At 40.9% G+C, this 15036-nt stretch overlaps 1 protein-coding gene across 3 annotated transcripts in view; it reads left to right on the top strand.

Moving 5' to 3' along the window:
- The window catches only part of LOC109927843 (protein regulator of cytokinesis 1-like), a 28804-nt gene that overhangs the window by 11453 nt on the left and 2315 nt on the right, over window positions 1-15036 (top strand). For 2 of the 3 annotated variants that reach the window (XM_048621494.1, XM_020527870.2), the window contains 7 exons: window positions 71-218; window positions 565-701; window positions 1744-1839; window positions 2013-2159; window positions 3120-3209; window positions 4467-4577; window positions 9626-9766. In XM_048621494.1, coding sequence (XP_048477451.1) covers window positions 71-218; window positions 565-701; window positions 1744-1839; window positions 2013-2159; window positions 3120-3209; window positions 4467-4577; window positions 9626-9766 — 870 coding nt within the window. The remainder of the gene's footprint in view (window positions 1-70; window positions 219-564; window positions 702-1743; window positions 1840-2012; window positions 2160-3119; window positions 3210-4466; window positions 4578-9625; window positions 9767-15036) is intronic. The other variant, XM_048621493.1, reaches the window with a different exon arrangement.

Genomic DNA, 15036 nt, shown 5'->3' on the forward strand with positions numbered 1-15036 from the left:
GAATATTGCTGTCCTGAATGTTCAGTTTCATTATGTTGGTTTATAATGTCTTACTACCTTCATTTCTTAGTTGCAACAGGAGCTTGAGCAGCTTCAGCTAATGCAGGCTAAGAATCTCAAACAAATCATCACTGGCATCCGACAAGAACTAAACACCTATTGGGACAAATGTTACTACAGCCAGAAACAGAGAGAAGAATTTGCTTTCCTATCAAATGGTATATTCGTTTAATGTTCTTGATCATGTATTGCTCAAACTCGTCATGTAAACTCAAAATTTGGCTGCACTGAGTTTCCAACTTGATTGCAAAAAAGATTAATCATTTCAATTGTCACAGGCAGACCCAGAATTCATCCGTCACCTCTTTAAAGCATACTTCACATGCGGAATATACTTCAAATGCTCTTTTGTAACTAGAATACATTGCAGATCTAAGGGGGTGGGGGAGCGTAGAAAGAGTGGTTGTTGCTGAGAGTGCCACATCACAATGATGAAGTATAAGATGAAGTTGGTTCTCTTCCCAAATCTTTCCAGTGCTAATGTTCAAAGTGATTCATGTGCAGAAAATTTCACGGAAGAGTTGCTGAAAGTACATGATGAGGAGCTGGTAAAGATTACCCTCTATTACCAAAAACACCATGAATTGTTTGCCAACATTGAAAAGTGGGAATGCTGGTGGAAAACGTTCCTAGAACTTGAGGTACTGTTATGCTGATTTTTTTTTTAAAAATAAGGCATGTTGGACTAACTCAATTATTTGTGCTATTTTTAGTTATTTCTTAATCTTTTTTGTACACTTCGTACCCTTGGCTTAGCATGTTGTTACTGCTAACAATCAATGGCCTTGGCTTGCATAATTTAACATGTTTGTGTTCCCTACTCAAGCTTATTTCACTGATCTAATGAGTCACCTTGTCTTAATAAATCAACTTATGCAAGAACCAAGGGCAAGAAAAGTGTGTTAAATTATAATCGGAGATTCTTAGCTTGTAACAATGTAAAGGGTAACATGCTTTGGCCACAGTTTGCCTGATCTAGGTTTATTGAACTACTTCGAGTTCTTTGTTTTGACTTTCTTACTTTTGGGATTGGAATTGCGCTGTTTAGTCAGACAAATTTGACTGAATAGAAACAGCAGGCTAAAATGTGCTGGCTTTCTAAATTTAGTGAATTGCAATATCTGCATAACTGACCCCAAAAGAACATAGTTTTTTTTTCTCTCCATGGCTGTTCAAGGTTTTGGTTGCTTTTTTAAATATTTTTGCTAGAAGCAAGCTTCTTACAGAACTGACTACACCTTTTGATAAAGTGACTAATCAGCATTTTTATACATGTGAGAATTCCATTGGACTTTTTTTAAGGCATTCTCAGTAACTTTCAAATTTTACTTGCAGACAGTTACAATGACTTTTTTAGAATTTTTTGTGGTAGATACCACCATTTTCAGCTGAAACTTGGAATTTTCTACTCCATGAATGTTAAGGGATACTTCACTGTTTTGCTTGATATGCAAACAAGTTTTAATGGCATCTGAGGGGAGGAGGGAATGCCCTCTGCCCCCCCACCATGGGTGTGTTTGTTTGAGTGGAAGCTCCCCTTGTATTTAACTAGAATAGCAAATCATCTAGTAACTAATGTTTTGTCTCTAAAGGTACAATTACCAAATATAAACTGATATAAGGCATTAAGTGATTGTGACCTAAAGGCTGAAATAAAATTTAATGTAACAATATCTTGTATAGAAGAAGGCATCTGATCCAAACAGATATGTTAATAGAGGTGGAACTCTACTGAAAGAAGAGAGAGAACGTTGTCAGCTTCAGAAGAAAATACCAAAGGCAAGCATCCTTTTATTTACAATGGAGAATTTTTTCCATTTCTAAAGATTATTTGAGCACTTTTTTGTATATTTTCACACCACCACTTGTTAAAAGATCATTGTCCTTGTTTACAGTTTCATTTTTTACTTTTTAAAAAATTGTTATCCATTCACACTCTTTTTCCTCTTCAGCTAGAAGAAGAAATGAAATTATACATAGAGAAATGGGAAACTGAGCAAGGTTGTTCCTTTCTGGTTAATGGGCAGAAATTCGCAACATACATTGCTAATCAATGGGAGGAACATAGACTCAAGAAAGAAAAAGAGAAACAAGAGAGAGTATGTAATCCAATGTTCAGCGCTAACTTAGCTTGACAAATTGTAAACCTCCTATCTTTCTCTTCTGTTCCGCACCCCCTGCTCAAAAAAACAATTTGCTACCCACTACCCTTTTTTGTATTTACATTGCCTAGCACTCGTGTAGTATAAGCAATAATGACCTTCTCAGACCAGAGAGAATCTAACCATCTTGATGTTCAATGGAATTACCTTCTCTGAATCCTCCACTGTCAATATGCTAGAGGTTACCATTGACTAATAACTGAACTAGACAGCTGTATAAATATTGTGGATGCAAGAACAAGTCAAAATCTAGGAATTCTGCACTAAGTATTGTCTCCCATCTCCTCTTTCCCCATCCAACCACACAAAATTACTACCTTTTTAACGTGCTATTGTTTCACTAGAAACAGTGGCAGTAGTATATACCTATCTGCAAGCTGTAATGTAGCAACGTACCAAGGCTCCTTTCTAACATAATCTTCTAAATTATGATCTCTATCACTTAGAATGACACTGACAACAGATGCTTGGGAACACCACCTCCATGTTCCCCTCCAAAACACACCATCCTGATGTGGAACTATATCATTGTGTTCCATCACTGTCATTGTTTAAAATTCTGGAGCTCCCTAATAGCAGAGCATTTGTACTCCCTGGGCACTGCAGTGGTTCAAGAAGGCAGCTCACCACAATCTTCAGACATTTTGGGATGGATAACAAATGCTGACCTAATCAGCAATATCCACACACTCTAGCAGTGAACTTAAAAACAAAATTGCTATGTTGGCTGAAGTTTGCTCAAGTTAGAATTTTATATGCAGTGTTGGTGTTTCCAGGTTATTCAAGTGTAATCAATAAGATTAATATATATTAGCACTTGTTGTTTGGTTTCTTTTTTTTGTTTTTTTGAAAGCTTGTGTATAGTGCCAGTGATTGGAAGACTGTCTTTATTTCCAGTGTATAAAGAAGGAAGATGGGACTGGCTATAAAACTCCTTTAAAAAGAACATTGACTGCATCTAGTACACCACAAAGTAAAATCCGAAAGGTAAGTCATTAAAAGTCTCTTTAAATTAAATTCTCAGATATTTAGGGAATTCATATAGTGGACACTTCTTTTTAATTCTTTACAATGAACAGTGCCACAAACCTCCCAACCCCAGCAATTGCCTAGCTGTTAGACCTGCATTAAGAGTCTCTGTTCTCTATTTTGATCACTAGGGAGTGGGGGAAGCCTCCAGCAATTTCAACTAAACTTTATATTAATAAAGTAAGCTGAAGCAGTTCATATTTTTTAATGAATGTTAGTGTTGACCATGCTTATACTTGAGTTTTGAAGAGCTAAATGATGGGTCTGCATCTGCTTGGGGCAGTGTTCTGACCTATCCAGCTCTTGTAGATAGGATTGATAGCACACTCCTCAATAATTCAAAGCATGAGAAAGTAAATTCAGACCATATCCAAATTATTAGTATGACTCAGTTGTAATTGATTTACTTTGCTGAGGATTGGCTTTCTCTTGTGAATCAGTGTTTTTACAGGCTGGACGTGTTTTGCTGCCAGTAGAGTGACAGATTCTGTTGACCTGCATAAATGGTATTTCTTGTGAAGTTACAGTAGCAGAGCAAGTTTGAAGTATATTTTGTGGCCATTATTCTTTTCAATCCCCTTTGGAGAAAAATCATCCGTTTATCTTTTCTAACAACACTTGATCTTGAGTGATACCTTTCTCCTGAAAAGTAAATCTAAGACTAGTCTAGCAGTTGGCATGCATTATTTTAGAACTTGTAATTTTGTGCCTATGTTTCTCCAAGTTGTTTAACTGCCACTCCAGAACGTAGGGTGCTGTACTCTTATTGCAGCTTTATTCTTGCACTGAGGTTTTTCCACTGTAGGAGATCTGACAGGACAGATGGATATAAGAGTCTACGCCTTTTTTAAAGAGGCACAGGCCAGGACACCAGGGATAACCTTTATCTTTCAACATAAGCAATAATGGTCACAAAACACTCTTTACAAGAGCTTGCAACATGAGAATTGGCAATAGAATTTCCTACATTAAAACAATGCCTAAGTATTTCACTTGCTTTAATTCACTTGCTTGTTTGGAATATTCTATAGTGAAAAGCACTACATAAAAGCAGGTCTCTTCTATTCCTTCATTTACTTCCCTATTCAGATGATAAATAGGGTGGCATGATTTATTTCTCCCAGGAAATTATTAACCTTGTGAATTTGCTTGGAAGATGAAAGATGTCTTATGTCGCTTCTAAAATGACTGAAAAGTTATTATTTTCTCTCATAGTTAAATGGGACCTTAAATTTTACACCAGTGAACAGTGGTGGAAGCCTATGTAATCAAGTGAGAAAACCAGTACTTACAGCTCGGAGGATTAGACGTGTTGCAACAAATACGGTAATGCACACCTAGCTTTGAAAGCTAGCTTGTGTACATGGTTCTTTAACTCTCTCTTTCTATCCAAGCAAACATTAATGCAGTTCATTGGTGTTATCTCACTGTTAATTTTTGTCTCTACGCACAACAGAGATCCAGCTGACCGAGTAAAATTATGCAGCTTTTTCTTGCATAATGTTGAACCAGAATCTCTCTATTGTGGAGCTCATAACCATGTACTATACAGTACTTCATCCATGCAGTCAGATTTAAGGCATTTGAAATAATCTGACGTATTGCAATTAAATGTATCTGCAATGAAATTTATAAACTAATTCTGAATACTTCTAAACAAGAGCAGGAAATTCTCAGCAATTCTGGTAGCATCTATGGAGGGATAGAAACCAGAATTAATATTTGTGGTCTGACATCAGATCAAAACATTCAAATTGGAATGAAGCAATGACATGTTCCTTTTTAAAGTAATGAATATTTGGAATTCTAATCTTTCAGAAGTTGAGTCTACACAGTCAATTGTATTGAAGCGATTTAAGTACATTTTTGGCACCGGCGGAAATTAAGGGAAATGGGAAAGTAAGTGGATATAGTTCAGCCAAGAACATTGAATTTTTAAATCATTTTTACAAATTGAAGCAATGAGGGTAGAATTTCACAGCCTGATTTCTAGTAATGAAATGTTTAATATGGTTTTGCTGATCCAAATATGTAAATCCAGTATTGATTTTTCATCATCTGTGTCCATTTCAAACTTGGCTTCAGTATTAAACAAGGCAATTACATTAATGGGCAGCAAACAAACTTTAGGGGCAACAGATATCTAAAATCTAGCTGTGAAATGCTCTTTGCTCAATATTGCCCCTCTTTCCAAACATGTCTGCAGTCCTTCTAGGAAAACCAAAACATTGTGTAAAGGAATGTGAGAAGGGAGCAGATCTACTTTCCTACTCCATTTTTCATTAAGACCTGAATCATTGAGATTTCCATTTTGAGATGTATGAATCTTTCCAGGATTTGTTTGCATCCACAGTCGTATGGTACAGAATTTCTGAATTTAAATAATTTTTTAAAATATTTCTAAAGTCGTGGCATTTAGCAAAATGGATTGCAGGTAATTGACTTCAACCAGTCTCTCTTCAGTTAGAATTGAACCCTCTGTAATCCTCTGTAACAACAATATGGAAAATATACAGCACAGCCTTTCAGCACATCCTCTCTGCCAGCCATAAACAAACAGTCAAGCTTCCTCCTCTTCAGTGCCTGTTCAGTGACCACCTAGATGCAACATTTCAAGTGCATAGTATTTCTGCTTCCATCATCCCTTTTTTTTTATTTCAAATGGCTACTTTCCTGATTGTGAAATTATTTCTTCAAATCCGCCAGTTTAATTCCTTTGGCAATTACTTTGGTCATTACCAGATGCATAGATTCATTCTAAGAAATATAGTTCTCCCTATCCACACTGACCACTCTCCCTTTTGGGAAACCCCTCCCAAAAAAAACCTATCCGATCTTGTATCTAAAATACTCCATTGAAGGCAACATCTGCGAATGTATTAAAACAAAGAATCATATGTCCTGAAATGCACTGGCCAACCTTCCATGCAATACAATAGCTGTCATGTAACTAATGTTTTGTGCTTCAAATAATATCATCTTAGCCACTTTCCTCATCTGTCTTGCTCTGCAACCATCAGGAATCTGAACATAATCTAAAATGGTTCTTGCACTTCACAGTATAATATTTTTATTGTATATTCCATCAGAGGTGGGAATAGAAGTAACCGTTCAATCCATTGAGTCTGATCTGCCATTCAGTGAGATCAAAGACCCAACTCTTCAAATCCACTTTCTTGTCTTTCCCTGTAATCCTGATTCCTTTTTTTAAACTTGATTCCTTTCCCTTCCTTATTTGACCTCACCAATGCATCCAATACTTCTCTGGATTGAGTTCCATTTGCCACTTTTCTATTCACTTGACTTGGATATCTTAATGACCTCATTCAAGAAAATTTGAGTTGGCACCAGATTTGCAGTACCATTGTACAAAGGTACGTGTTGCAGACAGTCATATTATCAGACACCTTGTAATTTTTAAACCTGGAGCAATACTTACTGAGGGAAGATGGCAATGAGAAAATAATTTCTTAAATGAAAGCTGCTTAATCAAGGTTGTACAATATTGTTCCTTGTACAAGGCTACCTGCTATATAGAATGTCAACTTAGTTACAGGTTGTTGGAGAAAACAGTTTTGAAATATAGCTGGGTGGATACCATCAGTTGGGGACGGACTTGAGAAATTCTCTAGACATTTGCATGGATTTTATTGAGTGAAAAAATTGCCCTTTAATTTATGGATTGGAATATAAGTTAAAGCAAAGCAGATCATTCTAAGCCGAGATGATTACCCTTGGGCAAGTTCCAATGAACTATGTGCACAAAAATGTTAAGAAGAAAAGGTAACTGAATGCAAGTTAATTCGGGACTTGACTGATACTTTTTTTTTTATTCTGCCATGTCAGTCAGTAAGCAGTGCATAGTTAATTGACTATTCCCAAGTGAGACAAACAGTGAATTCATGACCTGGGAAAAGAAGTATTGACTGCAACTACTAAAGTAGTATAAACTGAATGCACTAAGTTTTCTTTGATCTTTCAACAATTCAAGCTGTGTACGTGAAGTTGAGGGATTGCAGGGTGACTTGGTCATGCGGAATGCATGTCTTACTGCCTCCTGGTGACTTTAACTACCAAAAGTACTGGAAGTATCACCTATGCAGAAACTTGAGCTCCAGCCAGAGCCACTGCAGCATATCCATGAGGCTGATTGCACGTTCAAGCTTAAGATGTGACCCCTTCCTGGAGTGTGCAGGCAGAAAAGGAATGGCAGATCAATAGGAAGTGTGTGTAGGTGTCCCAACGTCCTGGTTGTTAACCTGCTTTTCATTTTGGTTCCTGATAAGGTCATTTAAAGAATGCTGTTGGAGAGAAGTATGTGGTGCCACAGGTGACAGGAGAATAAAGAGGGAAGGGCACAAATAATAGCCAATTGTTTTGTTCAGCGAGGTGTTTCTCTGATCACAGACATGACTTTAGGATGGTCTGTTGGCTCCGGGTGCTAAGATCAAGTATCTGGGGTGTTAAATGAATACTTTGCATCTGTCTTCTCACAAGGCAGATGCTGCCTGCCATGATGGCAAAAAAACTCACCTAGAAGGGTTTAAAATTGATAAGGTGGTGGTGTTGAGTAAGCTGTTGGTATTTAAAGTTGGTAAGGCACCAGGACTAGAGACATATCCAAGGATATTGAAAGAGACAAATAGAAATTGCGAAAGCTTTGGCAACAGTCTGTCTTTCCCTGGAATCATAACGGTACCAGAGCATTGTAAAATTGCCAACATTACAGGGAAGTTTCTAGAAAGTTATTCAAAATAGTTTGTTCACATGGGAAATTTTGTTTTTTCTCAACAAATCAATGCTGTCATTGACTCAACCCACAATGTCCAATTTGCAGTCTCTTTTAAAGGAGGAATGGAGGATTAAAGGTATGGCCATCCTGCTGTAAATTGACTTCTGAGAGACATTTGGTACAAATGTCACAGAACTGTCTTGAAAATTAAAGGTCATGCAATAAATAAAATAGTAGCAATGTGGATGTAAAATTGGCAGAGGAGTTGGGAAGCAGACTAGTGGATATTTTTGAGCTGGAATAAAGGTTGTTTTTGTTTTGAAGTTCCCTGGGGCTAGTAATCATTGCAACTAGGAAACATCAAGGGGCAATGAACGCTGGAAGTATTTTATAGAGCACCAAACTATGTAGTGGTAGTTTTGGCCAGTGTCAAACCTGAAAAGGACTTTAACACTTAAGTGGTAGATGCCAGATGAAGTTCAATGCAGAGAAGTATGAAGTGATAGGTTTTGGTACAAAGAACTTAGCGACACAGTGTAACATTAAAGGGTGTGCTGAAATCAAATGATCTGGGTATATGTAGACAAATCACTAAAAGTGACTGGACAGGTAGAGAGAGCTGTTAAACCTTTTTTTTTAAAGGGAGCAGAGAAGTCAGCTGGACTACAGTGTATAGTTCTGGGCTCCATGCTGGAGGAAGGTTGTGAATGCATTGGGAAGAATGCAGAAGAAATTTACAAGAATGGTTCCAAGGATAGAGTTCAGCTGTGAGTGACTTTGGAGTGGAGAAGGCTATGAGATTTTGTAATAGCTGTCAAAATTGATGGGTCTGGGTAGAACAGATCAAATTCTCAAACTAGAGAGCATAGTCTCTGGGACGAGGAGAGGTCATTTTAAGATTGAGATGAGGGACGTTTTCACTTGATTTTGGGTGAGTCTTCACAATTCTCCAGCCCAGCTGTGGAAACTCAATCACTAAGCATCGACAAGACAAATCCAATAGATTTCTAGAGGCTAATGATATGAAGGGGTACAGGGATAGCCAATACAGTGGCACTGAAGTAGATTAGCCATGATCTAATTGAATGATGGGCAGGCTGAGCAGCCTGCTCCTGGTCTCTGAAGAACACTTCGTGATGCTCTGTGATTTGCTGTGTACCATATGCTTAAATCTACCATCCTTTATCTAGAATTGGAAACTAAGAATTATCACCAAAATGCCTGTGTAACTAAATCAGTAGGACTTGGTGCTTCCAGAGAATATTTGTTCTGGGGAGGAGCTATACTTGAATTCATTTCTTTCTTACCCTGACCTTCTAGACAATGTATGATTTGTATCTTAGCCTTGATCTGATGTTTTTCAACTTCACAAACATTTGTCATAGAACTAAAAAGTGTTACTTAGAAAAATAATTCTGCTTGCGAATGGAATATTTGAGTATCATTCTGGATTACCTTGAGTGGTTGTTGAAGTGTCACTGCTATGTGGGTTTAAAAGTATAATTTTGTCTGTTTACTAGTGTATTTTTTGGTTTTTCCTACTGTAAATCAAAGCAATTCACTTCCAGAAAATAAGGAACAACTCAACTTTCTTTAGTATCCATCTGATTTTGAGAACTTGATTTTGATTTTTCTGTTTCAGAGTACAAATGTGAGCAAGTTACCAGATCTACTGCAAAAACCACCTCTGCAAAACAAAGAAACAGTAAATACATCACTTTCTAGCACAAATCAGCAGCCCAATGCATTTAACTGTCTTGTTGCAAGCTACTCGGAATTTTCAGTAAGGCATCTACTTTTTTATCCTTCTCTACACTTTGCTTTCAAAAGTCATTTGAAAGCATTTGGATATCTTTTATAATCAATTTGTTCAGATATCATTACACATCTCTGGGGGAGGTAGGATTTGAACCTGGGTCTCTTGGCTCAAAGGCACAAACACTACCACAGCACTGCTCAGCAAACACTTTAAATTTGCTGATGGTTGTCTCTTATAGCATCGTGGAAGATTAGTGCCTTTTTATTTACAGGTGTGTACTAATTGATAACCACTCTCTCTTGTTTTAATGATTTCTATGTTCCAGCTTCCAGTGTCTGATTGCCTCTTTTTTTTTTAAAAAAAAACATTGTATGTGCTTTCCCATTTTGTGGGAGAATTATAAAGCAAGATTAGTCATGTGATTTTTTTTTAAGGGCAGATCCCCATAAGCTTGATTTGAAGAGGTAGAGAGTCAGTCAGTTTTAGATGGCCGATTCCATATTTTGGGCTTAAACAGCTAAAGGTGCATGCAATTGTAAAGCAAGGACAATTGGATCAAAAACAAAGTTGCTGGAAAAGCTCAGCAGGTCTGGCAGCATCTGAAGAAATGTTAAGTTTTTTTTTCCAGGTCCAGTGACCCTTGCTCAGAAATGATAGTGGCTGGGAAAATGTCAGTTTATGTGCAGAGAAAAGGGAGGGGGATGGGGTAGGGAGTAAACGATAGGATAGAGCCTAAAGAGAGGAGCAGTTGGACAGACAGAATTGATAACGATCAGGCTAGGGGGTGAATAGTTAATGGGGACTATTAGTGACTAACAATAGGTATTGTGTAATGGTAGGCTATGTGATAAGGCCTGGTGTGTGGAGTAGGGGGCTGGGACAGTTGGTTTGGGGGGGTGGTGTTTAGGCCCTAAAATTATTGAGCTCAATATTGAGTCCGGAGGGCTGAAGGGTCCCCATGCGGAAAATGAAGTGTTGTTCTCCCAGCTTGCATTTTGAGCGTCGCTGGAACACTGCAGCAGGCCAGGGAGCAGGGTGGTGCATTCAAGTGGCAGGCAACAGGTACTTCAGGATCTTTTTTGTGAGCAGAACATAGATGTTCTGTGAAGCAGTCACCCAGTCTACACTTCATTTTCTCCAGTGTAGAAGAGGCCATGTTGTGAACAATGAATGCAGTAGACTAGATTCTGGGAAGTGCAGGTGAAGTGTTGCTTCACCTGGAAGGTATGTTTGGGCTCTTGGATACTGAGGGGGGAGGAGGTAAATGGGCAGGTGTTGCACCTTTGGTTATAGGGGAAGGTGCCATAAGGCTGTGGGGAGGGGTGTTGAAGGTGAAGGAAATGTGGACCTGGGTATCCCGGAGGGAACCCTTCCTGCGGATAAGGGAGGAGAGGGGAATGTGTGCCTCGTGGTGGCAGAAATGGTATATGATCATCTTTGGGTGTAGATGTTGGTGGGATGGTAGGTAAGCACAAGGGGAACCCTTATTGCTGTTATGAGGGATGAGAAGGGGTGAGGGCGGAAGTGCGGGAAATGGGTTGGACCTGGTTGAGGGCCTTGTCTGCTACAGAGCTGGGGAATCCTCCATTGAGGAAGAAGGTGGATGTTTCAGAGGCTCCCTTGTCGACGTTGGCCTCATTTGAATATGTATGACAGAGACCGAGGAACTGAGAGAATGGGATGGCGTCTTTACAGGAAGCAGGGTGTGAGGATGTATAGTCCAAGTAGCTGTGGGAGTCAGTGGGTTTGTAGTGGATATTAGTGGCCAGTCTATCCCCAGAAATGCTGAGGAAGGGAGGAGTCAGACAAGGTGACAGTGAGGGCAGGGTGGAAATTGGAGGCGAAATTGAAGTTTTCCAATCCCAGACGAGAGGGAAGCAGCACCAATGATGTATCAGAGAAGCAGTTGTGGGTTGGGGCCGGAATAGGACTAGAACAAGGAATGTTCCACATACCCCATGAAGAGACAGACATAACTAGGACCCATGCGTGTACCCATGGCCAGCCCTCCTACCTGAAAATGAGGAGTTAAAAGAAGTTGAGGGTGAGGATGAGCTTGGCCAAGTGGAGGAAGGTGGTAGTGGCTGGGGATAGTTCAGGTATTTGCTCCAGGAAGCAGCAGAGAGCCCCAGGTCCCTCCTGGTGGGGAATGGACATGTAAAAGGATTGCACGTCCATGGTAAAAAGGAGGTGGCTGGAACTGGCAAACTGGCGTAAGGTGTCAGAGGAATCGTGGATGTACTTGAGCAGGAATTGGACCAGGGAGAGAAGACTGAGACAAGGTAGGAAGAGGTGGGTTACGTGGGGCAGGAGCAGGCTGAAACAATGGGTCTGCCTGGACAGTCCTGTTTGTGGATTTTTGGGAGGAGGTAGAAGTAAGCTATGTGGGGCTGGAGGACAATCCGCTTGGAAGCAGAGTCGGGGTAGATCACCAGATGCAATGAGATCAGTTACTGTAGTAGATACAATGGCCTGATGTGTCATGGTCCAGGGTAAGGTAGGAGGACGTATCAGAGTTGGCGCTCAGCCTCTGCAAGGTAGAGGTCAGTATGCCAGTCTACAACAGCACCACCCTTATCGGCAGCATTAGTAACAAAGTCTGGGTTAGATCTGAGTGCAGTTAGTTCAGAGGGAGATAGGTTGGATTTGGTGAGGGGGACCGAAAAATTGATGCGACTAATATTACATCAACAGTTCTCAATGAGCAGATCGAGTGCAGGTAAAAGGCCAGAGGGAGGGTGTTGAAACTAGGCATGGGGGTCTGAGGAAGAGGACTCTTGTCCAAAGAAATGAGCACGGCGGCAAAGTTGGCAGAAGAAGAGTTCAGCATCATGTACCTGAAATTTAAGGTCGGGACGTACAGGAATAAAGCTGAGGCCTTTGAGTACAGAACGTTCAGTATCGGAGACCGGAAGGTTGAGGGGTGGTGACTAAACTCCGTTGTCGACCAGGTCCAATCCATCTCCTGCACTTCTGGCCTCACCCCTTCTCTTCCCTCCTGCAACAGTGATAAGGTTCCCCTTGTCCTTACCTACCATTCCACCAGCATCCACATCCAGAAGATCATCAGACGCCATTTCCACCACCTCCAGCAAGATGCCACCATCAGGCACATATTCCCCTCCCTTGTCCGCCTTCCGCAGGGGCCGTTCCCTCGGGGACACCCTGGTCTACACTTCCTTTACCCCCCAACACGAGCCCCCATGGCACCTTCCCCAAAAACCGGCAAAGTTGCAACACCTGCCCATTTACCTCCTCCCTCCCCAGTATCCAAGGTCCCAGAAATATCTTCTAGGTGAAGCAATACTTCACCTGCACTTCCCAGAATCTAGTCTACTGCATTCACTGCTCACAATGTGGTCTCCTACCCTCGGAAAGATTGGAAGAATATGGGCCAGGAGCAGGCTGGTGGGACTAGTTGATTTGGGATTATGTTTGGCATGGACTGGTTGGACCGAATGGTCTGTTTCCATGCTGTATGATTCTGTGATTCTATGATTCTACCCTAGGGAAACTAAGCATATACTGGGTGACTGCTTCACAGAACATCTAGGTTCTGCTCGCAAAAAAGACCCTGAACTACCTGTTGCCTGCCACTTTAAATCACCACCCTGTTCCCTGGCCAACATCTCCCTCTGTCTCTGGCCTGCTGCAGTGTTCCAGCGAAGGTCAACGCAAGCTGGAGGAACAACACCTCATTTTCCGCTTGGGGACCCTGCAACCCTCCGGACTCAATAGTGAGTTCAGTAATTTTAGGGCCTAAACGCTCCATGTCCCAGCCCTCTACCACACAGCCTGCCATTACACACTACCTGTTGGTCACTAATTGTCCCCATTAACAACTATTCACCCTCCCAGCCTGATCATTATCAACTTTCTGTCCAACTGCTCTGCTCTCCTCTCTTTTAGGCTTTATCCTATCACTTACCCCTACCCCATTCCCCTCCCTTTTTTTTTCTGCACGTAAACTGATGTTTTCCCAGCCACCATCAGTTCTGAGGACGGGTCACCGGACCTGAAACATTAACTGTTTTTTTTTCCTTCTCAGATGCTGCCAGACCTGCTGAGCTTTTCCAGCAACTTTATTTTTGTTCCTGATTTACAGCATCCACAGTTCTTTCAGTTTTTGTTAAGCACAATTGGATGTTTAGGAGTCAGAATTAAATGTGCTTAACCAGATGAAGTTTATAGGACTGGAGAAGATTAGGGATTTAAAGAAGAATGAATATCTTGAAATTGAAGCATTGCACTCCTGGAAGCCAATTGTACGTAATTGAGCACAGGGATGATAGATGAATAGGACTTGGGACAAAGGTAGCAGAGTTTGGACGACTCCTTATGACAAGGAGAATGTGAGAGCAACCAGCAATTATTAGAATAGTCACCTCTGCTAACAAGGCATGAATCAGTGTTTCAGTAGTATATCTGAGCAGGGGTAACGTAAAGTAGTTTTACATGTCAAATGGATTGAATGGAGCATCATTAGTGGCTACCCTAATGGACAGAAACTAACCTGTCAAATATGACAAAGGTTGCAAACAGATTAAGCCAATCTCTGAGCAGGGCAAATGATGCTGTTCACAACTCTGGAATGGACCTTGGAAGAGGGATCAAAAACTTCACTTAAAACTTTAATTGGTGGAAGTTCGTGCTGATCCAACACAATGTCTAAACTTCCCCTTGATCTGTTAAATTCAGGTGGGTTAGTAATGTTGAGCAGCATTTCAATGTATGTGCAAAAGCTATCTGTCAGATATCAGTGATAGTAGGAACTGCAGATGCTGGAGAATCTGAGATAACCAGGTGTAGAGCTGGATGAACACAGCAGGCCAAGCAGCATCAGAGGAGCAGGAAAGCTGACGTTTTCCGTTGTGGCCTCTACATCAGGGAAACCAAGCGAAGGCTTGGGGACTGCTTTGCGGAACACCCACGCTCGGTTCGCACTAAACAACTGCACCTCCCAGTCATGAACCACTTCAACTCCCCCCCTCCCATTCCTCAGACGACATGTCCATCCTGGGCCTCCTGCAGTGCCACAACGATGCCACCCAAAGGTTGCAGGAACAGCACCTGATATTCCGCTTGGGAATCCTGCAGCCCAATGGTATCAATGTGGACTTCACAAGCTTCAAAATCTCCCCTCCCCCCTACTGCATCCCAAAACCAGCCCAGCTTATCCCTGCCTCCCTAACCTGTCCTTCCTCCCACCTCAAGCCCCATCTCCTACCTACTATCCTCATCCCACCCCCTGGACTGACCTATCCCCTCCCTAACTCCCCACCTACACTCACCTT

The sequence above is a fragment of the Rhincodon typus genome, unplaced genomic scaffold (genome assembly GCF_021869965.1).
Source record: "Rhincodon typus isolate 14 unplaced genomic scaffold, sRhiTyp1.1 hic_rhity00000713, whole genome shotgun sequence".
Lineage (NCBI taxonomy): Eukaryota > Metazoa > Chordata > Chondrichthyes > Orectolobiformes > Rhincodontidae > Rhincodon > Rhincodon typus.